General features: G+C 42.4%; 1 protein-coding gene across 1 annotated transcript in view; it reads left to right on the top strand.

Annotated features, from left to right (window-relative positions):
* Positions 1–25,678, top strand: part of PSD (pleckstrin and Sec7 domain containing) — a 59,219-nt gene that overhangs the window by 19,389 nt on the left and 14,152 nt on the right. Inside the window, exons 8-11 of the mRNA XM_070751902.1 lie at positions 1,341–1,399; positions 3,668–3,757; positions 19,896–19,939; positions 22,837–23,015. Of these exons, the coding sequence (XP_070608003.1) occupies positions 1,341–1,399; positions 3,668–3,757; positions 19,896–19,939; positions 22,837–23,015 (372 nt within the window). The remainder of the gene's footprint in view (positions 1–1,340; positions 1,400–3,667; positions 3,758–19,895; positions 19,940–22,836; positions 23,016–25,678) is intronic.

Raw genomic sequence — 25,678 nt, forward strand, 5'->3', positions numbered from 1 at the left:
GAGAAAGAAAGAGGGATGAAGAAAGAGAAAGAAAGAGGAAGGAAGGAAGAGAGAGAAAGAGGGAGAGAGAAATAGTGCGAAAGGGAAGAAGAGAGATAATTTTTTTGTCCAAACTTTTTTTAGCTGCCCCCTTCCCCCCCCGCTCAATGTGCCCCAGGATTTTGTAAATGTAAAAAATGTGCCGTGGCTCAAAAAACGTTGAAAATCACTGATCTAGATGACCCCCCCCCCCATCCAACCCCATCAGCTTTTTGTTGGCCATAAGATTCTAAATACTTTTTAACCTTTGTTTGCTCTATGCATATGAAGTCTTCCCCTGACCACAGCTAAACATTTTTAGTATTTAAGCTAAAAACATCTTGCTCCATTATATCTGTTTCCTTCAGAAAAGAACGCTAGACATTTATAATGCCTTTAGTGTCTGCAAAAATGATAAATTAGAAGCAAAATGTAACAGGCACCACAACAAGGAATCTTATATTTGCTCCCGTTATTCCAGAGTGCTTTAAAACTGAAAATAGCCCTGCACGTTTTGGTGGAAAATTTAGAAAGACAGTGGCTAACTCAGTATTAAATACTAATGAAAATTTCCCTTCAAAGAATCTTGAAACCATTTCTTAGGAATTGTTTTTGTGAAGAAGAATGGTGGAAGGTCTGAAGCATAAAACGTATCAGGAAAGACTTCATGAACTCAATCTGTAGAGTCTGAAGGACAGAAGGAAAAGGGGGGGGGGGACAGGATCGAAACATTTAAGTATGTTAAAGGGTTAAATAAGGTCCAGGAGGGAAGTGTTTTTAATAGGAAAGTGAACACAAGAACAAGGGGACACAATCTGAAGTTAGTTGGGGGAAAGATCAAAAGCAACATGAGAAAATATTATTTTACTAAAAGAGTAGTAGATCCTTGGAACAAACTTCCAGCAGACGTGGTAGATAAATCCACAGCAACTGATTTTAAACATGCCTGGGATAAACATAGATCCATCCTAAGATAAAATACAGAAAATAGTATAAGGGCAGACTAGATGGACCATGAAGTCTTTTTCTGCCGTCAGACTTCTATGTTTCTATGTTTCCATGAAGTATTAAAAAAATATCACTTCTCTTCCAAATATTCATTGTTAACAGTGAATTATCTTGCAAAAGGTAAGATAATTTACCTGCCAACAGTTTTACTTCCATTTTTCCATATGTGCATAAATATGTTTTTTTAAATTAATAATAAAAAAGTAAATAAGATCTTTCCCACCTCCAGTCAGGATCACACATTAGAAGTTAATTGTGCAATAAGTACAATAAAAAAGTGCCCTAATTATTTCTCTTTGGTGCTTGTGCCGCAGATGGAGCTCATACTCTGGCTTGTGCCTTGATGCTTTTAAATACAGATCTTCATGGACAGGTAAGTGCTGTGCCTTTTAAGTCATCAAACCTGGTGCATTTGGGAGAAGAGTGCAGTGAAAAAGTGTTGGTATGTCTCGGTATAGCTTTTTTTTTTTTAAATTAATTTTTAACAAATTTTATATCACACAACATAAAACAGTGCATAGTGAATTGTGCCCACCACCCCGACACACACACATTCCCCACCATCAAATTGGGGGTGTTTCTTGTATAGTCCACTTGACCCAAGAGCCTCAATTTTTGCGGGGGATGGTTTCCGAGACCGCCCACGAAAGTCGAATTTCCGCGAAGTAGAGATGCAGAAGTAAATACACTATTTTGGGCTATGAACAGTATCACAAACCTTCCCTTAACACTTTAAACCCCGAAAGTGCAATTTCCAATTCCTTTAGCAACCATTTAGATCATTACTCACCATGTTTATTTATTAAAGTTTATTTAAAAAAATATTTATTAAAGTCAGATGAAAGTTTGGCGATGACATATGACGTCATCGGGGGGGGGGGAACCGTGGTATAGGGAAAAAACCTGCAAAGTATTTTTTTAATTAATATTTTTGAAAAACCGTGGTATAGACTTTTCGCAAAGTTTGAACCTGCGAAAATCGAGGGAACACTGTGTATCTATTTACATATTATAGAGTGATTCCAATTTATTTCTTGTAGCTTGGTCTCGGATTCTGCTCGTCATATATCGTCTTACCTTGTCCCACCGTCCCATCAGTTGTCCCAACTCAGTTTCATTATCCGAATTTATCCTTTTATCCATAATTTCAAATGGAATATGGTCCACCATGTACCTATACCAATTTTGCATTGTCCATTTTGTCGCATCCTTCCAACCCAAAACTATTACTGCCTGAGTGCTTTCTATTGCTGCTTTTTTTATTTCTCTAAAATTGCTTTTTACTAGTACTGCCATTTCCTTAGTGATTGTCCATTGTATATTTAGCATTCTATTGATATCCTCTTTCACTGTTTGCCAAAATTCCTGCACTATCGGGCATTCCCAAAACATATGCATAAACACTCGGTATAGCTAGGCTATGAGACCTTTGGCATACACTGAGCAGAGAATTTTAACAGAGTGTGGATGTGTGGTAAAGCCAAAGAAAAAGACACAGACTTAGTTATGCTTAATAAGTACTATTTACATATATACAAAACAGAAACAATCCATAACAAGCACTAAGCCATACAATATAATAAGCACTAAGCAAACACACTCCCCTCTCAAGGCAAAGCAAAAAAAAATGAATGAGCGTTAAAGCATCATTGAGGGAAGGAGTACTGGCGCCCTCTTAGGGTGAGCCAGCCCAAAATATTTAAAGTGATAGTACAAGAGACTACAATAGGTAGTTTACAATGGCAAACCCTAACAACCATGTATCTTGTAAATGGCTGGAGGGTAGATCTGTTCTCTCCAGGAGCCAAAAGATAAATGACCAGGGCGACACAGAGTTGTAGGGCTGGGTGGGTAATGTTCTATCCTGGGCCTACGCAGGTTGAAAGCAAAGGAGGAATCCACACACTGATATTTCAAATTTATCTGTCGGCTCACAACAGTAATAAAAAACAATATTATAGCGAAACAAATCTAATATTAAAAAAGAAGCATATAAAACCCTATCATATTTAAAAACCAAACAACACATACATACCAAACATAAAATATAAAGAGCCTGGGGGAAAGGTGACTTACAGGTATTAAAGGAGCTACAAAGCTGGGGTCGCCTTCGAAAAGTTCAACAACAGATTGTCTGGTTGCTGGGTGGGCGTGGCCATAGTGGGCGTGGCCTAGTCAGCTCCTGCACCATGGCGGGGAGGGGCATTTTCACTTCCCCCAGACTCAAGAGGCTTTCCCCAAGCCTGTATGAGGGCTAAAACGGCCTCCCCTGGATTTTCCCACTCCTTGAGTCTCCACACCAGCCCTGCACTTACCTCACATCCAAAATGGGCTGCGTGGAGACTCCTGGAAGGGGCAGAGCTTGGGGTGGACAGAGTCAGCCAGAGGCTCTCCAAAGTGGCCATAATGTTCTCCTGATCCAGGGCAAACACGTAGCAGCCCACCCCTTAGTAACTAAGCTATCATTATCATTGATAAAGTTCTATCCTTACATTTGTTTTTTTTCTAAAAAATAAAATTAACCCCACCCACTCACTACCCGTATTTTGTGACCTAATTTTTCCAGAATACTTTCTGTAATTGAAATAGTTTTGCTAAACTTATGATCACTTTTCCTTCTTTCCCCTCTTCCTCCTTCTAGAACATTGGGAAGCGAATGTCTTGCTCGGATTTTATCGGGAATCTGGAAGGGCTCAATCAAGGCAGCGATTTCCCCAGAGAACTACTCAAGGTAAGTCCAAACTAGGCAGCATCCTGGAAAAACAGGGGGGCATAAGGGGAAATGTCGAGTGTCAGATTTACTAAGCTAGTTCCCGAGATCTGGCAAGTCCAGGAGAGTTTATCTCTCTCTCTCTCTCTCTCTCTCTCTCTCTCTCTCTCTCTCTCTCTCTCAATCTCTCAATCTTTCTCTTTCTCTCTCTCTCTATCAATCAATCAATCAATATATATATATATATATATATATATATATATATATATATATATATATCAATCTCTCTATCAATCTATCTATCTATCTTTATCTCAATCTTTCTCTATCTCTCTATCAATCTCTCTATCAATCAATCAATCAATCTCTCTCTCTCTCTCTCTCTCTCTCTCTCTCTATCTATCTATCTATCTATCTATCTCCCAATCTATCTATCTATCTCTCTATCAATCTCTCAATCTCTCTCTCTCTCTATCTCAATCTTTCTCTCTCTCTCTATCAATCTATCAATCAATCAATCAATCAATCAGTCAATCTCTCTATCTCTCTATCTATCTATCTATCTATCTATCTATCAATCAATCAATATATATATATATATATCTCAATCTCTCTCTCTCTCTATCTAACAATCAATCAATCAATCAATCAATCAATCAATATCTATCTCTCTCTCAATCTCTCTCCCTCTCTCTCTCTCTCTCTCTCTCTCTCTACCTATCTATCTATGTATCTGATTTTTTTTAATGCCGCCCTTCTCCTTAGACTCAGGGCAGCTGACAACATGTTAGCAATAGCACTTTTTAAACTTGAGACGCTGATATTTGAACCACTGACCTGCAGATCTATAGTCAGCTGTTAATGGCCTGCAGTACCGCACTCTACCTGCTGCGCCACCTTGGCTGTTAATTCCAGAGAGGTCATTCATCTTGGACTAAAACCTTTTCAAGAAGAACCCTACCTGCAACTACGCTATTTATGGTAGATGTTTCATTTCAGCCAAGATCCTACCATGCGGGGTGGGTATGGTGGTGCAGTGGTTAGAGTGCAGTACTGCAGGCTAGTTCTATTGACTGCCGGCTGCCTGCCATTTGGCAGTTCAAACCTCACCAGGCTCAAGGTTGAGTCAGCCTTCCGTCCTTCCCAGATGGATAAAATGAGGAGCCAAATTGTTGGAGGCAATGTGCCGATTCTGTAAACCGCTTAGATGGTAAAGTGGTATGAGAGGTGGGTTCTTGCTGGTTCTGACGGGTTCTATAGCATCGGTAGCAGGACTTTCCCCCCACTCCCTGAACTGGCCGCCATGGCAGGAAGCAGCCCCCAAACAGGCTCTCTTGGAGGCACCATAGGTGCTGCTATCTTGTTTTTCCATGTAAGGAAGCAAACTGGCAACAAGGTAAGTAAGAACCCACCCCTGAGCAGTATATTTTATTTATTGGATTATTATTATTATTATTATTATTATTATTATTATTATTATTATTATTATTATTATTATTATTATTATTATTATTTATTAGATTTGTATGCCACCCCTCTCCATAGACTCTGAGTCCTCGGAGATGGGCGTCATATACAGTATATCCAATAAAATAGTAGTAGTAGTAGTAGTAGTAGTAATGATAATAATAATAATAATAATAATAATAATAATAATAATAATAATAATGTGTAAGTGTTATTGCTTTTTTAAAAGTTTATTTTTCTCCACATAATAATAATAATAATTAATAATTTATTGGATTTGTATGCCGCCCCTCTCCGTAGACTCGGGGCGGCTATCAACAATGATAAAAACAGCATGTGACAATCCAATAATAAAACAACTAAAAAAACCCTTATTATAAAACCAAACATACACACAGACATACCATGCATAACTTGTAATGGCCTAGGGGGAAGGAATATCTCAACTCCCCCATGCCTGGTGGTATAAATGAGTCTTGAGTAATTTGCGAAAGACAGGGAGGGTGGGGGCAATTCTAATCTCCGTGGGGAGTTGGTTCCAGAGGGCCGGGGCCGCCACAGAGAAGGCTCTCCCCTGGAGCCCACCAAACAACATTGTTTAGTCAATGGGACCCGGAGAAGGCCAACTCTGTGGGACCTTATCGGTCGCTGGGATTCATGTGGTAGCAGGCGGTTCCGGAGGTAATCTGGTCCAATGCCATGTAGGGCTTTAAAGGTCATGACCAACACTTATATCAATAATGACATTTTTAATATATTTATTTGTTTGTTTGTTTGTTTATTGAATTTGTATGCCGCCCACTCCCAAAGAATTCCAAAGCATTCCAACACACGTACCCTTATAGTTCACCACATAATATAAACATATATTATATCCAAACCAACTGTAAAACCAATAGGATTTTAAAACTGTAATTTAATACAGCTTTAAATCCAATTGCTATTATTCACCAACCTAACAAAGGTGACAGTGGGCATCCTTGCTGTGTGTCCCCTTTCATGATCTCTACTTTTATCAGTCATTTCTCCCTTTACTAATATTTTGGTTGTTTGCTTTTTTTAATAAATTGTATTTTACAATTACTCTCCAGTGCTATTGCTATATTCTGGACATATGTGTTTTTGCTGGGGAGAAGAGATTTGAGAGTGAGGCAGATGCAATTGGATTCTGTAGAATATTTGTTCAGGGAGATTGTGCGTATATTCAAATCTGATGTACTTCGGACAGCTGCTTTGGTACCTGATGTTTTGGAGGAAAAATCTGCCCACACCCAAAGGAATAGCCAGTAAGGCAGCTTCACAGTTCTGCATCTTAAGGACACCACTTATTGTAGGACATAAAAGGTTCTCAATTTCAGGGCGGTTATAAAAACTTGATAATTTTAACGCTGGCTGGGGAATTCTGGGAGTTGAAGTCCACACATCTTCAAACAGACCAGGTTGAGAAACACTGGTTACTTTCAGCCATTTTGTGAAAGGCAAAAGAAAAAAAAAGTGATTTCCCCACCCACGAGCATCTTTCCCACTTTCCTAAAAGCAAAGCAGTTGCCATAGTTACAAGTTAATTAACGACCGCTTGTGTTTTACTCATTCCACATTTTTTTAAAAAAAAACGGGAGGGGTGGCGGCGGTGGTAAATACTATATTCATAGAAGGCGCATTGCCCGGTCCTGCCATTTGTAAAAGCCGCCCCCCCCCCTACTTCATGCTTCATTATACGTCTGTATTAACGCAGAGATACATGTTGACCATTTATTTTATTTAAAAAACAACAACAACGAGGAGCTGTTAGATCTGTGGCTGTGGGGAGGGCTGAGGGAGAAGGCGGCGGCTCCCATTTGGGAAAGAGTTTGCCTCATATAAGATTCGGAATGATGTCTGTCAGTTCAACTATTCCGAAACTGAAAAACGTAAAAGCAGAGGCCTGGTGCAAGTAGGAAGCAGCGAAGCGAGGACCTCACCTCGCCAGGTAGTTCTTCCTGGGACAGCCCCATCCCACCCCACGCCCCGTCCGTGTCTCTCTCGGTGTGTAGTACACGCAGCTCCGTCACTCCCGCGGCCCCTTTTTCCCCTCAGCCCTTTTCTTCCTCAGCCCTCCCGCCGCTCTTTTCCCCTCAGCCCTTCTCTCGCTGCCCTTTTTTACCTCAGCCCTTTTTTCCTCAGCCCTCCCCTTTTTTTTACCTCAGTCCTATCCTCCGTCACCCCTCCCGCCGCCCTTTTGCTCCTCAGCCCTTTTTTCCTCAGCCCTCCCCTTTTTTTTACCTCAGTCCTATCCTCCGTCAATCTTTCCCCCGCCCGTTGCCCCCTCAGCCTTCTTTTCTCTCAGCCCTCTCCTCCGTCAGACCCCCTCCCTCAGCCCTTGTTCCCCTCAGCCCTTTCCCCCTCATTCCACTGTCACCCCTCTCCCCGTCCTTTCTCCCCTTGCCCTCCTGCCGCCTTTTTTCCTCTCAGCCCTCTCCTCCGTCAGCCCTCCCCCCGCCGCCCTTCTCCTTCAGCCCTCTTTTCTCTCAGCCCCCCACCCCGGCCGCCCTTCTCCTCCCTCAGCCCTCCCCACAGCCACGGACCCGCTCTTTTCCCGCGGCCCCGCCCTTGCCGCGTTCCACGGCGAGACGCCAGAGCGCGCTTCTCGCGCGTAGAAAGAGCCTTCCCCGCCGCTCCCTCGGAGCCGCTGTTGCGGAGGAGGGAAAGCGGCGCGCGCGGAGGAGAGGGCGAGCGCCTGTGCGTTTGTCAGCCCTCGGAGCTCGCGGGGGGCTTTATCCCCCACACCCGCACACCCCGCTTCTTTTATTCGACAGCGCCCGAACGGAAACGCCGCACCTGAGGGACGCCACAGAACGGACTTGGCGCCATTCCGGGCGGGGGAGGCGCGCGCTTTTTTTTTTTTTTTTGGCAACAGGCAGGCGAGGCAGCCGGTCAGCTCCGCCTCGGCCCAAACGCGAGAACCATGCTCGGGGTGAACAGCATCAACAGCAACGGCGGCTCGGGGCGCCTCCGGGCGCGCTCCATGTGCTCGGTGCGTTACGGGCGCAACTGCCGCGGCATGGAGACCTTCTGCTACGGCTGGCCGCAGCGCTCGCGGACCCTCAAGCCCGTCCTCTACACCGACCTGGTGGTCAACCGCTTGCAGAGCCGCAGGAAGAAAAAACCGGTAAGGGGGGGACGGGACAAAGCCGGGCGGGGGAGGCCGCCTCAGGTTTTTTGCCGCCGCCCCCCCCCCCCGACGGCGTTCTGACGTTACCACCTTCTTCTGAGGAGAAAAATAGGGCGGGGGTCGTATTCATAGCGTACGGGAGTTGCGGTTTAGGTAGGCCGCTCTGGGCTGGGCTTTAATTGAGGAGGACCGTCTTTCTCGCCCCTTGGCAATCCTAGAAAGCTTTTTTTTAAATAAATAAATAAACAATTTAATGAATTTACTTAATTTCTATGCCGCCTAATCCCAATAGAATAGAATTCTTTATTGGACACACAAGGAAATTTGTCTTTGGTGCAGATGCTCTCAGTGTCTCTCTCTCTCTCTCTCTCTATGAGACATTTGTCAAGAATCATGAGGTAAAAAAACACCTCAAGAATCATGAGGTAAAAAAAAACACCTCAAGAATCATGAGGTAAAAAAATACTTAATGATTATTATAGAGGGTCAAATAAGCAATGAGGAAACAATATCAATAGAAATCAATGGCACTCCGGGCGGTTTAACAACAATAAATAGTACTATTTTTTTAAAAAAAAATTCTCCAGCCGCGCGCTTGACGAGATGGGGCTCGGCTGCTGCGCTTTTGGGGCAGAAGCTTTTGAGGAGAATTTTACATTCTCCCCCGGTGTTAAATTCCCGCAAGGCCCTGGGCTGCTGTGTGTGTGTGTGTGTGTGTTTGTGTGTGTTCAAAGACGGGAAGAAATCTGGTTTGTAACATTCGCGAGGCGGCTCTTGTGGTGCGTGGCATGCGCGCGGCCCGGATCTGCGCATGAATATACCGCGGGGGCCTTGTGGCTGCGCGGTATGACGGCGGTGGGTTGCCAAGAGTCTCGCTCCTCTGTGGTTGTCGGTGTGTGTGTGTAGCCGTAAGAAGGTGGGGGTACTCTGCAATGTACGTATCCGGCGGCCGGGTGCGGAGCGCCCTGTATTTGTAGGGCTGACGTCGAGATTCCTAGGGAAGAGAAGTGTCCTTCTCCAGTGGCATTTACTCAGAGCACATAAATAGAGGGCAGCCCCTATAAGCTTGTGAAGTAAGTTAAGCAGGCCAGACCTCATTAAATAGAGTTCCCAGGGCTAGACTGGGAAGAGGGGGGCGGGGAGAGAAGTCCTTTTTCTTCCCCAAACAATTTTAAAAACATATATCAACCTTACACAGGGAAAGACATGTAGATTGTTCTGAGTTCGGGTTTTGCCCTGTGTAATATTTTGCATGTCTATGCGACATTTCGGTGAAATCACATTCACCATCATCAGGCTGAAGTTGTAAGCTTCGTGCTGCTGTAGATATAGTTATGTATATATATACATACATACATACAGACATACATACATACATACATATATAGAATAGAATAGAATTTTTATTGGCCAAGTGTGATTGGACACACAAGGAATTTGTCTTGGTGCATATCGCTCTCAGCGTCCATAAAATAAAATATACGTTTGTCAAGAATCATGTGGTACGACACTTAATGATTGTCATAGGGGTCAAATAAGCAATGAAGAAGCAATATTAATAAAAATCTTAGGATATAAGCAACAAGTTACAGTCATACAGTCAACATGGGAGGAAATGGGTGAAAGGAATGATGAGAAAAACTAGTAGAATAGAAGTGCAGATTTAGTAGAAAGTCTGACAGTGTTGAGGGAATTATTTGTTTAGCAGAGTGATGGTGTTCGGAAAGAAACTGTTCTTGTGTCTAGTTGTCTTGGTGTGCAGTGCTCTGTAGCGACGTTTTGAGGGTATGAGTTGAAACAATTTGTGTCCAGGATGTGAGGGGTCAGTAAATATTTTCCCCGCCCTCTTTTTGACTCGTGCAGTCTACAGGTCCTCAATGGAAGGAAGGTTGGCAGCAATTGTTTTTTCTGCAGTTATATATATACATATATATATATATATGTGTGTGTGTGTGTGTGTATGTATATGTGTATGTGTTTGTATGCATGTATATGTATGTTTATGTATGTATGTACACAGGTGGGCTACTGCCCAGACTGGGGGTGGGTGGGGGGGTTAAACTCAGTGGGGTACCGAAAATGGAGCTCCACCCCAGAGCCCCCAATTTGCACTGAAAGATGTTGAAAGACAATGCAGGGCCTTCTGCATAAGCCACGCCCACAGTGTGGTAGTAAAAAGTTTGGTAGCCCTTCACTGTAGATATGAATGTGAAATTGATATATATATATATATATATACATATACACATACACACATACACACAGTATATACACTGCTCAAAACAATAAAGGGAACACTTAAACAACACAATATAACTCCAAGTAAATCAAACTTCTGTGAAATCAAACTGTCCTTTTAGGAAGCAACACTGATTGACAGTCAATTTCACCTGCTGTTGTGCACATTCAACTTTGTACAGAACAAAGGATTCAGTGAGAATATTTCATTCATTCAGATCTAGAATGTGTTCTTTGAGGGGTTTTTTTGAGCAGTATATATGTATTCCATGTAATCTCCATCCCATTCTATGGCCTTCCTCCAGCGAGACTCAAGGGCGTGTATCCCCTGTCGGTACCTGTTGTGGTTAGCCATGGTCCAGCTCCTGCCCCAGGGAATGAGGAGGTGGATGTGGGGGAAACATCCACATGCCGCAGGCCTGTTTTGCTCCCAGTAGAATCTGACGACGAAGCCTCCTCTGACCAAGGAAGCGTGAGTGGCAGGGAAGAGGGGAGTTTGGCAGACAGCCCAGGAGGAGATCAGTCATCTGTATCATCCCTGGATTCTGAACAAGAATTAATGACACATCCATAGAGTGATGCATAGGAGACAACAACTGAAGGATTATTACAAGAGAAAATGAGGCCACCTGTGGTTGGGTGGAGCTCCAGTAATTAGTGCTACAGATAAAAGTGCAGCCTGGTGTTTTAGCCTCATGGCAGTTTATCTGATTCATTGTTTCATCAAGATCGTGGTTTTTGCTCTTCAGGATTGTGTGTGTGGACTCTCTGGACTTTAGAATTGGACTCAATTTCCTAGTTATTGGGTGAGCAATTGGACTGCATTTAACCTGTGCCTTGTGTGTACCAGAAAATCCCTTTGACATTTAAAAAGGGAGCTGTTTCTGTTTTTCTGTTTATAAAAACTTTTGGGGTTTTCTTTTATCGTGTGGTGTGTGTCTTCCTGGACTAATTACCCTGTAATTACGGGAGGTTGAGACATGCTGGCAGAACAGAAACCTACCCAGGATTCATGCTCTGGGGACCCCAGAACATGATACCGCTGTCTTTTGATACTGAAGGATGCCAATGCAAGAAGAGAAAAGGAGAGAGAGGTCTTGAAAGAAAGCAGTGGAAATCACTTGAGCTATTTTCCTCTGGCTGGACTTATTAAAATTTTAATCTGTATATAGAGTGGTACCTCTACTTAAGAAATTTTCCAGATAAGAATCGGGTGTTCAAGATTTTTTTGCCTCTTCTTAAGAACCATTTTCTACTTAAGAACCCGAGCCTGGAAAAATTTCCCAGGAAATTTGAGAGCGGCACGAAGGCCCGGTCAGTTTCCTGCCATTCCCCCTGGGTTTCTTTCTCTGGCGCATTGTACGGGAGGCAGCCTCGCGCCGGGCGTATGGGAGGCGCGTGCTCCTCGCCACCTCAGAGTCCCTCTTTTTTTAAAAAAGCCTTAAAGTTTTGGATTTGTTTTGATTCCGCTCACCTCACTTTCTTCCTTCAGCAGTGACTGTCCTCCTCCTCCTCCTCTTCTTCCTCCTCCTCCTCCCACCCAAATTCCAAGCTTTTATTTCTTTCCTAATAGGTTTGCACACACTATTTGCTTTTACATTGATTCCTATGGGAAAAATTGCTTCTCCTTACAAACTATTCTACTTAAGAACCTGGTCACGGAATGAATTAAGTTCTTAAGTAGAGGTTTCACTGTACTAGGGTTAGAGGTTTTTTTTATTAAGCACTGTAAACCAGTGTTTTTCAACCAGTGTGCCGTGGCACACTAGTGTGCCGCGAGACATGGTCAGGTGTGCCGCGAAGCTCAGAGAAAGAAAGAAAGCAAGAGAGAAAGAAAACAAGAGAGAAAGCAAGCAAGAGAGAGAAAGCAAGAAAGAAAGAGCGAAAGAGAACAAGAGAGAAAGAAAGCAAGAGAGAGCAAGAGAGAGAAAGAAAGAAAGAGAGAGAAAGAAAGAGGGAGGGAAGGTGGGAGAGAGAGAGACTTTAAGGGGGGTAGGGAGGGAGAGAGAAAGAGAGCAAAAAAGAGGAAAGAAGGAAGAGAGAAAGAAAGAGGGATGGAGAGAGAAAAAAAGGAAGGGAGAGAAAGAGGGAGAGAGAAATAGAGCAAAAGGGAGGAAAAGAGAGATTTTTTTTGTCCAATATTTTTTTAGCCGCCCCCCCCCCCTCAATGTGCCCCATGGTTTTGTAAATGTAAAAAATGTGCCGCAGCTCAAAAAAGGTTGAAAATCACTGCTGTAAACTATGCAAAGTCACCTTTTATGGTGACAGTAAGAGGCCATACAAATTGGATAATTACACAGGTGAAATTTAAGGTTTTTTTTTTTAAAAAAAAACCTCATATCACTTCCCTGGGATATGCAGTTGCATTACTTTGTATAATCTGTTTTTTTTTTATTTTTTGTTGATTAGATACGTTAAAAGCAACAAAGAAAAAATAGCAACATATTGTAAAAAAAGAGAGAAACAACATAGTAGCAAGACCAGCAAAGACTGACAAAACATTTCACATAGACACAACAAATTTGTCAACTACACTGTTGACTGCTAGTTTGCGACTTCCAATTATATACTATCAACAATTTCTAAATGTTTTTGCTATATTTACATTTTGCAACTGTCGGACCGAGGGGTTTACTATTCCTCTTATCTGAAATATAATGATTTTTCTTTTTTGGAGTAAGTTGCATAAAGTTTTGAATTATTTGTTCATTTCTTTTACTTTTGTAATGTATTTATATTGTCTTAGCCTATGCACATGCAGGTATGTGGGTGCAATATGACTATGTATGTTTTTATATATTGGTTTTTTTGTTTTTTAGACTTTTTAAATGTATTATTGTTATTTTAGATTCTAACTATTAGATTTGTCATTATATATTTATTAATTTATTATTTGTATGCCGCCCCTCTCCACAGACTCGGGGCGGCTCACAGCAATAATAATACAATGTAAACAAATCCAATATTTAAGTTTAAGTTAATTTAAAACCCCAGTTTAAAAACCAATCATACATACTAACATACCATGCATAAATTTTATAAGCCTAGGGGGAGGGAAAGTCTCAATTCCCCCATGCCTGACGACAGAGGTGGGTTTTAAGGAGTTACGAAAGGCAAGGAGGGTGGGGGCAACTCTGATATCTGGGGGGAGTTGGTTCCAAAGGGTCGGGGCCTGGGTCCCGCCAAACGACATTGTTTAGTTGACGGGACCCGGAGAAGGCCAACTCTGTGGGACCTAACTGGTCGGTGGGATTCGTGCGGCAGAAGGCGATCCTGGAGATATTCTGGTCCGGTGCCATGAAGGGCTTTATAGGTCATAACCAACACTTTGAATTGTGACCAGAAACTGATCGGCAACCAATGCAGACTGTGGAGTGTTGGTGTGACATGGGTGTATTTAGGGAAGCCCATGATTGCTCTCGCAGCTGCATTCTGCACGATCTGAAGTTTCCGAACACTTTTCAAAGTTCGCCCCATGTAGAGAGCACTACAGTAGTCGAGCCTCGAGGTGATGAGGGCATGAGTGACTGTGAGTAGTGAGTCCCGGTCCAAATAGGGCCACAACTGGTGCACCAGGCGAACCTGGGCAAACGCCCCAAGTTTTTATCATTGCTGTGAGCCGCCCCAAGTCTTCGGAGAGGGGCGGCATACAAATCTAATAAATAATAATAATAATAATAATAATAATAATAATAATAATAGGGGGGGATTGTTCACATGCACAGGGCATTGTATTATGAGTGTAAGCACACCCTTGGGGCGCCCGAGTTGAAAAAGGTTCACCATCACTGCTCTAAGCAGCTTTAGAGTCAACACATGGCCCCCAACAATCTGGGTTCTTCTTTTTCTGACCTCAGAAGGATGGAAGCCTGATTCATCCTTAGGGTTTGTTTGTTGCACAGTCAGAGTTTGACATTTTTATCCACCTGTTGAGTCCTTCCCAAGGACCTGGGAGATAGGTAGGTGGTGTTTGGTGCCCTTTTTTTGCAGTTAACTGCAAATGACTTTGTCATTGCTGATGGTGTCCGAATGATACTGCAATTGTTTTCAACAGCATCCAAATTGCCTTTTACTATTGGGACTATCTATGTTTTCTTTGGTGACAGTCATTTTACTTCTATTTATAATAACAACAACAACAACAACAACATTTATTTATTTATTTATTAGATTTGTATGCCACCCCTCTCCATAGACTCGGGGCGACTCACAGCAATAATAAACAATATATAACAAATCTAATAATTTAAAAGAAACACTAAAAGCCCCATTATTAAAAGCAAAAACATACAGACAAGCATACCATACATAAACTGTATAGGCCCGGGGGAGATATCTCAATTCCCCCATGCCTGACGGCAAAGGTGGGTTTTAAGGAGTTTTCGAAAAGCGAGGAGGGTGGGGGCAGTTCTAATCTCTGGGGGGAGCTGGTTCCAGAGGGTCGGGGCCACCACAGAGAAGGCTCTTCCCCTGAGTCCCGCCAAGCGGCATTGTTTAGTTGACGGGACCCGGAGAAGACCCACTCTGTGGGACCTAATCGGTCGCTGGGATTCGTGCGGCAGAAGGCGGTCCCGGAGATATTCTGGCCCGATGCCATGAAGGGCTTTATAGGTCATAACCAACACTTTGAATTGTGACCGGAAACTGATCGGCAACCAATGCAGATTGCGGAGTGTTGGTGTAACATGGGCATACCTAGGGAAGCCCATGATTGCTCTCGCAGCTGCATTCTACAACAACATCATCATCAACAACAACAGAGTTGGAAGGGATCTTGGAGGTCTCCTAGTCCAAGCAGGAAACCCTGCATCACTTCAGACAGATGGTTATTCGACATCTGCTTAAAAACTTCCAGTGTTAGAGCATTCTCAACTTCTGGAGGCAAGCTGTTCCACTGATGAACCATTCTGACTGTCAGGCTATTTCTTCTTAGTTCTAAGATGCTTCTCTCCTTGTTTAGTTTCCACCCATTGCTTCTTGTTCTACCCTCAGGTGCCTTGGAGACTAGGTTGACTCCTTCTTCTTTGTGGCAATTCCTGAGATACTGGAAGACTGCTATCATGTCTCCCCTGGTCCTTCTTTTCATTAAACCAGCCATGCCCAGTTCTTGCAACCGTTCTTTATATGTTTTAGCCTCCTGTCCCCTAATCATCTTTGTGGCTCTTCTCTGCACTCTTTCTAGAGTCTCAACATCCTTTTTGCATTGTGGCGACCAAAACTGAGTGCAGGATTCCAAGTGTGGCCTTACCAAGGCCTTATAAAGTTGTTGTGGTTAGCTCTGGCCCAGCTCCTGCCCCAAGGAATGTGGATGTGGGGGAAACATCCACATGCTGCAGGCCTGATTTGCCCCCCTATGGAATCTGACGATGAAGCCTCCTCTGACCAAGGAAGCGTGAGTGACAGGGAAGAGGGGAGTTTGGCAGACAGCCCAGGAGGAGATCAATCATCTATATCATCCTTGGATTCTGAACAAGAATTAATGACACATCCACGCATGCGTAGAGTGATGCATAGGAGACAACAACTGAAGGATTATTACAAGAGAAAATGAGGCCACCTGTGGTTGGGTGGGGCTGCTGTAATTAGTGCTACAGATAAAAGTGCAGCCTGGTGTTTTAGCCTCATGGCAGTTTATCTGATTCTTTGTTTCGTCAAGATCGTGGGTTTTTTGCTGTTAAAGATTGGACTTTAGAACTGGACTCAATTTCCCAGTTACTGGGTGAGCAATTGGACTACATTTAACCTGTGTCTTGTGTGTACCAGAAAATCCCTTTGACATTTAAAAAGGGAGCTGTTTCTGTTTTTCTGTTGATAAAAACTTTTGGGTTTTCCTTTTATCGTGTGGTGTGTGTCTTCCTGGACTAATTACCCTGTAATTACAGGCGGTGGAAACACGCCGGCAGAACATAAAGTAGATTTGCAAGTGTTGGTATTTTGAAATTTTCTACAGTTCTTTTTCTTCTGTTCTGTTGTCTCCAGCCATTGCAGCATCCACTTTTCAGACTTCTTTGGTCTGTCTTATAACAATTGTTAAGTTTCGGGTGTTAACTTTAATCCAGGAATCAGGTCTCAGCTATAAAGGGATACCCCTCCCCCACCCTCAGGATTTAGCCACATTAAAGGCGTTTCTGGACAATCGACTGGAGAAAGATTTTATTAGCCTTTAAACTTCAAGTATTTATACCTACATTCTTCATCTCTGCGGAGATCGTTCTTTTAGAACAGTGCATGACTATAGACTCCTGAAGAGTAGACAGGGAGTGATTAGTAAGGGAATTGAAAATAGGTCCGCAAGTGTTGTATTGCCTCTGTACAAATCGATGGTGAGACCACACTTTACAGTTCTGGTCAATGCACCTCAAGAAGGAGAGAATGGAACTGGGAAAGGTGCAAAAAAGGGCAACAAGAATGGTAAAGGAAATGGAGCCCCTCCCTTATGAAACCAGGTTGCAATGCCTTGGCCTCTTCAGCCTTGAAAGACGCCGTTGAAGGGGTGAATTGATCGAAGGGTATAAAATCCTGCATGGGATAGAAAAGGTGGATAGAGAAAAATCCTTTTCTCTATCGCACAATACCAGGACGAGTGGCCCCTCCCTAAAGCTCCTAGGTAAGAAAGTGAGGACAAATCAAGGGAAATATTTCTTCACCCAGAGGGTCCTTGGTTGATGGGATTCCCTTCCAGAAGAGGTCACGACAGCTGTCAGCCTGGATTGCTTCAAGGCAGGATTAGACAGATTCATGGATGCCAAGTGTATCATAGGTGGTTATTGAAATGGATGTCCAAGTGCCGCCTCTATGTAGGTTGTAGGTGTGGTCCAGCCAGTAAAAGACACAGACTTAGTATTTAACAAAGTATTATTTACGTATATACAACACAAAGTAGCAAAAGATAACAAACCACACACAGCTAAGAATATATCAAAGTAAACTGCCCCCACAGGGAAAGGTACTGGCACCCTCTTCTGGCCAAACCAGTCAAAGCTCTTAAAGACATATTACATCTTTACAGTTATAAACTACCATTGGTAGTTTAATACATGGCAACCCCAAAACAGGTGAGTACCATGTCCTAACACATACATACATACCTGACGTGTAATGCCTCTCACATAGCCTCACATGGCTACTCCGTGCTGTATCCCTCACATATCTTCCTCCAAGCCTCTTGTACATGTCTCACATCTTCCCTGTTCTGTGCTGAGCCTTAAAAACCTGAAACATTTCCCCTCTTCGATTGCACAACATGATTCGTTTCTCACCGTATTCAACTCTTATTGACTTGTAAATCCAGAAATCACCCGTCCATATTTATCCATTTTCAGCAAAAAGTCTATGAAGGATTTGAAGCCTTTTTAAAAAGTAGCTTTTCCCTCCCTAGCCAAACAAATCCATTTAACCATTTCTGCAAAGTTCTATCATGAAAAAAATGAAAACTCTTTCTGATTTTGGCAATATGCACCTCCCCCCACCCCCACTGCATTTCTTTTGCAAATATTTATGTTCTTTTCAGTTATACAGTGATACCTCGTCTTACAAACGCCTCGTCATACAAACTTTTCGAGATACAAACTCGGGGTTTAAGATTTTTTTGCCTCTTCTTACAAACTATTTTCACCTTACAAACCCACCGCTGCCTCTGGGATGCCCCGCCTCCAGACTTCCGTTGCCAGCGAAGCGCCCGTTTTTGTGCTGCTGGGATTACCCTGAGGCTCCCCTCCATGGGAAACCCCACCTCCGGACTTCCGTGTTTTTGTGATGCTGCAGGGGAATCCCAGCAGTGCAAAAACAGGTGCTTCGCTGGCAACAGAAGTCCGGAGGTGGGGTTTCCCATGGAGGGGAGCCTCAGGGGAATCCCAGCGGTGCAAAAATGGACGCTTCGGCTGGCAAAAGGGGTGAATTTTGGGCTTGCACGCATTAATCACTTTTCCATTGATTCCTATGGAAAACATTGTTTCATCTTACAAACTTTTCACCTTAAGAACCTCGTCCCGGAACCCATTAAGTTTGTAAGACAAGGTATTACTGTATTCAAGGAGAATATTTCATTCATTCAGATCTAGGATGTGTCATTGTATATCCAACGAAAATAGGCTAACAATCCTGGGCATAGAAAGCCTAGAACTACGGCGCCTAAAACACAATCTAAGTATTGCCCACAAGATCATATGCTGCAACGTCCTACCGGTCAATGACTACTTCAGCTTCAACCGCAACAACACAAGAGCACGCAACAGATTCAAACTTAATACGAACTGCTCCAAACTTGACTGTAAAAAATATGATTTCAACTATCGAGTTATCGAAGCGTGGAACTCATTACCGGACTCAATAGTGTCAACCCCTAACCCCCAACACTTCTCCCTTAGACTCTCCACGATTGACCTCTCTAGGTTCCTAAGAGGCCAGTAAGGGGCGTACATAAGTGCACTGGTGTGCCTTTCGGCCCCTGTCCAATTGTCTTTCCTTTCTCTCACTTATCATATATATTCTCTTCCTTTCATATATCCTCTCCTCTAAGTTCACTTTTACCCTTATATATATTACTACATGTCTATTTTTCTTCCTATGTATTTGTGTATTGGGCAAATGAATGAATGAATGAATGAATGAATGAATGAATGAATAAATAAATAAATAAATAAATAGTTTTCTCTATTGGAATGGTCTTCTACTTTCTAATGGTACTTTTCTTGCCCTAATAGCTTTGTTTGGGATGCTAATCAATTATTTATTTATTTATTTATTTATTTATTTATTTATTTATTTATTTATTTATTTATTTATTTATTTATTTATTTATTTATTTATTTATTTATTTATTTATTTATTTATTTATTCATTCATTCATTCATTCATTCATTCATTTATTCATTTATTTATTTATTTGATTTTTATGCCGCCCTTCTCCTTAGACTCAGGGCGGCTTATAACATGTTAGCAATAGCACTTTTTAACAGAGCCAGCCTGTTGCCCCCACAATCCGGGTCCTCATTTTACCCACCTCGGAAGGATGGAAGGCTGAGTCAACCTTGAGCCGGTGATGAGATTTGAACCGCTGACCCTCAGATCTACAAGTCAGCTTCAGTGGCCTGCAGTACAGCACTCTATATAAGCATCTTCTTGTATTTGAGGGCCATTTCCCAAATTTCAAGAATACATTGTGTCTGAATCAATCAATGCTATTTTTAAAAAAATCTAACATTATAGGAACACGGAGAAAAAATAATAATATTTAGCATAGCCATTATACTGCAAATGGTGTAGTTATATGAATAAACAATATCACTTCTTTTACCTCTGCAGGCCGTATACAACTCGATCAAGAACGAAAAGCTACAGTGGGCCATGTGAGTAAACCCGGTTTAAATGTCTATGGTTAAAATTGTATTCTTTTTTTTTTTAGAAATAATTTTGTAATTTTGTCCTTTTGTTATTTCAGTTTCTACCTGTCTATTTTTCACATAAATCCAAGATAGGTCTCAAAATGTGCTGCTGTCTGTTTTGACATCTTGGTCCAGACCAGTGTTTCCCAACCTTGGTAACTTGAAGAGATCTGGACTTCAACTCCCAGAATTCCCCAGCCAGCGAATTCTGGGAGTTGAAGTCCAGATCTCTTCAAGTTGCCAAGGTTGGGAAACACTGGCCTATGGGACCACCTCGCTTGGCGTGAAGCGGGAAATGATCCCCGGGGGATGGAGTGGCTCGGCGACTTAAAATAGTTTTAAAATGGCAGGGGGGGTGCCCAGACACTTAGGCTGTATGGGGCCCCAAAATTCCTGATGGTGGCCCTGCCGACAGGGCATAGACGCCCTTGTGTCTCGCTGGAGGAAGGCCATAGAATGGGACGGAGATTATGAGGAAAAATAGGGAGTGTAGAAGAAACATCCTTCTTTCTTGTGTGTAAGTTTCATTGTGTTCAATAAATAATTGTTGAAGGAAAAAAATGTGGTGCATTACTTTCTGGGCGAGCCTCGTAGTAAGGGCAAAGCGTTATAACAAGTTGCCAAGGTTGGGAAACACTGGTCTGGACATCTACTCCAGTTTGTTGTAATCATCAAGTGGACCATTGTCAAATATGGGAGTTGGAGCCATCATTTAGTGGATATATTTATTTAAGTTTCAAGTTTCAAGTTTTATTGGATTTATATGCCCCTCCCCCTCTCCGAAAACCCGGGGCGGCTAACAGCAATCATAGACAGTATACAATAACTTGAAACCTATTTATTTATTTATTTATTTATTTATTTATTTATTTATTCATTCATTCATTCATTCATTCATTCATTCATTCATTCATTCCTTCCTTCCTTCCTTCCTTCCTTCCTTCCTTTATTCATTCATTCATTCATTCATTTATTGGATTTGTATGCCGCCCCTCTCCGGAGACTCGGGGCGGCTAACAGCAACAATAAAACAGTGTACAATAGTAATCTAATACTAAAAACAATTAAAAACCCATTAATATACAAATCAAACATACATACATACAGACATACCATGCATAAAATTGTAAAAGCCTAGGGGGAAAGAGTATCTCAGTCCCCCCCCATGCCTGACGGCAGAGGTGGGTTTTAAGTAGCTTACGAAAGGCAAGGTGGGTGGGGGCAATTCTAATCTCTGGGGGGGAGTTGATTCCAAAGGGTCGGGGCCGCCACAGAGAAGGCTCTTCCCATGGATCCCGCCAAGCGACATTGTTTAGTTGACGGGACCTGGAGAATATCCACTCTGTGGGACCTAACTGGTCGCTGGGATTCGTGCAGCAGAAGGCGGTCCCTGAGATATTCTGGTCCAGTGCCATGAAGGGCTTTATAGATCATAACCAACACTTCGAATTGTGACCGGAAACTGATCGGCAACCAATGCAGACTGCTGAGTGTTGGTGTAACATGGGCATATTTAGGGAAGCCCATGATTGCTCTCGCAACTGCATTCTGCATGATCTGAAGTTTCTGAACACTTTTCAAAGGTCGCCCCATGTAGAGAGCGTTACAGTAGTCGAACCTCGAGGTGATGAGGGCATGAGTGACTGTGAGCAGTGACTCCTGGTCCAAATAGGGCCGCAACTGGTGCACCAGGCGAACCTGGGCAAATGCCCCCCTCGCCACAGCTGAAAGATGTTTCTCTAATGTGACCTGTGTATCGAGGAGGACGCCCAAGTTGCGGACCTTCTCTGAGGGGGTTAGTGATTCTCCCCCCAGGGTAATGGACGGACAGATGGAATTGTCCTTGGGAGGCAAGCCCCACAGCCACTCCGTCTTGTTAGGGTTGATCTTGAGTTTGTTGACACTCATCCAGGCCCCAACAGCCTCCAGGCACCGGCACATCACTTCCACTGCTTCGTTGGCTGGACATGGGGTGGAGATGTATAACTGGGTATCATCGGCGTATTGATGATACCTCACCCCATGCCCTTGGGTGATCTCACCCAGCGGTTTCATTGTAGCCATATTTCTTAAAGAAAACTGAGGGCCAAGGAATGCAGGCCTTTGAACTGTCGTGCTGGAGAAGACAAGGCGATCCAACCAGTCGGTGCTCAAGGAGATCAATCCCGACTACTCTTTAGAAGGCCAGATCCTGAAGAGGAAACTCAAATACTCTGGCCACCTAATGAAAAGGAAGGACTTGGTGGTGGTGTTAAATAGTTTTTACATTATCAGCAAAGATAATGTAGTTGCTTATAATACGATCGCAATATCTCCTGGTTCTTCCATTGCATCCTTAACTGTTTATCAATCATTTCTGGGAGTTTCAAAGAACATTTGTCGAAAATCTTCATAAATTTTTCTTTGCACTCCATTTTTTTAAAAAAATCATTTTTAGAATATATTGTTTTTCCTATTTTTTGTTATCCTCTGCCTCCCTCTAGTGTCCAGCTATAGTATCCAACTTTTAAAATACTATTATGTTGTTCCAAAGGTGCTTTTCAAAAGGCAACTGGACTTCTTTGTTGGGGTTATTTTTGTCGTGAAAACGTTTTTGAGTTTTCAGAATTATTTATTATTCTTACTATTGACCCCCCTCGGAAGAATGGGAGGCTGAGTCAACCTTGGGCCGGTGATGAGATTTGAACCGCTGACCTGCAGATCTAGCAGTCAGCTTCCGTGGCCTGCAGTACCGCACTCTACCTGCTGCGCCACCCCGGCTCTATAGATATGTCCAAGCCTTGGCTCAATATTGATGAATAGGATACATGCCGAATAGGTGAATCTCTGATGATGATGATGATGCTTCTTCGCCCCCTTAGAGACGAAGAAGAGCTGCGAAAGTCCCTTTCGGAACTGGCCGACCCCAACTCGAAGCCTGTCAAATGCATCAACAGCTGCAGCAGCCCCTTCCTGGACTTCTCACAGGACCCCAGCATTGCGATGTACAAGTACGGTTTCCTGGTGCGCAAGAGCCACGCGGAGCCAGATTGCAAAAAGAGTAGGTGGTGCGAGAGGGGGGGGGCACGTTTGTGAGGGAGGGAGAAGCAGGAGGGCACGGGGGGGTGTCTCCTTTGGGGCACTGAGAAGGCCAAATTTATTTTTATTATTTTATTTATGTATTTTGTCCAATACACAATAATACACAATGAAGGTTATAGAGGATGTAGTAGAGAAGAAATACGAGATATAGGAGAGACTATAGGACAGGGGATGGAAGGCACTCTACTGCGCTTATGCACGCCCCTTACTGACCTCTTAGGAATCTGGAGAGGTCAACCATGGACAGTCAAAGGGTAAAATGTTGGGGGTTAGGGGATGATACTACGGAGTCCAGTAATGAGTTCCACGCTTCAACAACCCGATTACTAAAGTCATATTTTTTACAGTCAAGTTTGGCGCGGTTAATATTAAGCTTGAATCTCTTGTGTGCTCTTGTGTTGTTGTGGTTCAAGCTGAAGTAGTCTTTGACAGGCAGGAGGTTGCAGCATATGATCTTGTGGGCAATACTTGGATCATGTTGGGCTGGGGAATTCTGGGAGTTGAAGTCCAAATATCTTCAAGTTGCCAAGGTTGGGAAACCCTGCAATACACAATGAAGGTTATACAGAATATACTTGCAGTAAAATATATCACAGAAAGAATAGAAGAGAAGAAATAAGAATAAAATATAGAGGAAAAGATATAGGGATGGAAGAAAAGATATATATGAGATATAGGAGGGACAATTAAGGCACGCTGGTGCACTTATGCACACCCCTTACTGACCTCTATTGTGCCTACTCTCCCTGTCCTTCTGTCCTATTATCCTTTTTATCAATTCTTTATGCTTCATTATGTAATAAAAAATATAATTCTATACTTGTTTGACAACACAAGAGCGCGCAACAGATTCAAACTTAATATTAACCGCTCCAAACTTGACTGTAAAAAATATGACTTCAGTAACCGAGTTGTCGAAATGTGGAACTCATTACCGGACTCCATAGTGTCATCCCCAAACCCCAACATTTTACCCTTAGACTATCTATGATTGACCTCTCCAGGTTCCTAGGAGGTCAGTAAGGGCCGTGCATAAGCGCACCAGCCTGCCTTCCATCCCGCCCAATTGTCTCTCCTTCATCTCATATATCTTTTCTTCCTTTCATATATCTTCTCCTCCATTTTTATATCTTTTCTTCTATCCTTTTCTTTATATATATATATATGTCTATTCTCTTCAATATGTATTGTGTATTGGACAAAATAAGTAAGTAAGTAAGTAAGTAAGTAAGTAAGTAATAAAATAATAAAATAAAATAAATAAAAATAAAAATAAAATAATAAAATAATAAAATAATAAAATAAAATAAAATAAATAAAAAAATAAATATGATAAAATAATAAAATAAACCTTTAGTTTCTTTAATTAAGACAGGATTTCTTTTACTTCTTCCATTTTCACCTCCATGGTTGGGGGCTTTAGATCTCCTGGCCTCCACCGTCTCCTTTTTCTTCAATTGCAAATTGTGATGTAAGAAAAGATCGGCCCTTTTCTCTATGAACAGAATCCTATGCAAAATGAAGATGGAAACAGCACCCACAGAATGGGGAAAGAGAAGGGAGCGAGAGACACACACACACACAAAGAAAGCTATAAAGGTAGAAAAAGGAGAGAGAGGGAGAGAGAAAAATATATGGTTATCAGACACCCCTGTTGGACAGAGCTATTCGGTCCATAACCTATTGGGCGGAGTGAGAGTTTTGCATACACGGAAGTTAACTTTAATAGGAAAGTAAACCCAAGAACAAGGGGGGCAAATCTGAGGCTAGTTGGGGGAAAGATCAGAAGCAACATGAGAAAATATTATTTGACTGAAAGGATAGTACATGCTTGGAATGAACTCCCAGCAGACGTTGTTGGTCAATCCACAGTAACTGAATTTAAACCTGCCTGGGATAAACATAGATCCATCCTAAGATAAAATACAGGAAATAGTATATGGGAAGACTAGATGGACCAAGAGGTCTTTTTCTGCCGTCCATCTTCTATGTTTCTATGTTAATCCACCAAGTAGCCACAGTTAACCACAATACCTAATTGAAGTCTTCAATGAAACACAGCAGCAGACTTTCTTGTAAAAATATATTTACTTCTCTTTTATCAAACTGCTTCTCTAAATAAACTATCGTACAATACCTTCATATAACTCTTATAATATCCACCACTGCAACAACTAAGCACTAACCACTCTATACCAAGCCACTCTCTAACTAACCACTCTATACTATAATAATAATAATAATAATAATAATAATAATAATAATAATAATAATAATTTATTAGATTTGTATGCCGCCCCTCTCCGAAGACTCGAGGTGGCTCACAACAACGATAAAAAAAATATTATACTGGCACAAATCTAATATTAAAAAAACCCTAAAAACCCTATCATAATTAAAAACCAAACAGCACATACATACCAAACATAAATTATAATAAGCCTGGGGGAAAGGTGTCTCAAATCCCCCATGCCTGGCGGTATAGGTGGGTCTTAAGTAGTTTACGGAAGACAAGGAGGGTAGGGGCCATTCTAACCTCCGGGGGGGGGGTTGATTCCAGAGGGCCGGGGCCACCACAGAGAAGGCTCTTCCCCTGGGGCCCGCCAGACGACATTGTTTAGT

The sequence above is a fragment of the Erythrolamprus reginae genome, chromosome 5 (assembly GCF_031021105.1).
Source record: "Erythrolamprus reginae isolate rEryReg1 chromosome 5, rEryReg1.hap1, whole genome shotgun sequence".
Taxonomy (NCBI): domain Eukaryota; kingdom Metazoa; phylum Chordata; class Lepidosauria; order Squamata; family Dipsadidae; genus Erythrolamprus; species Erythrolamprus reginae.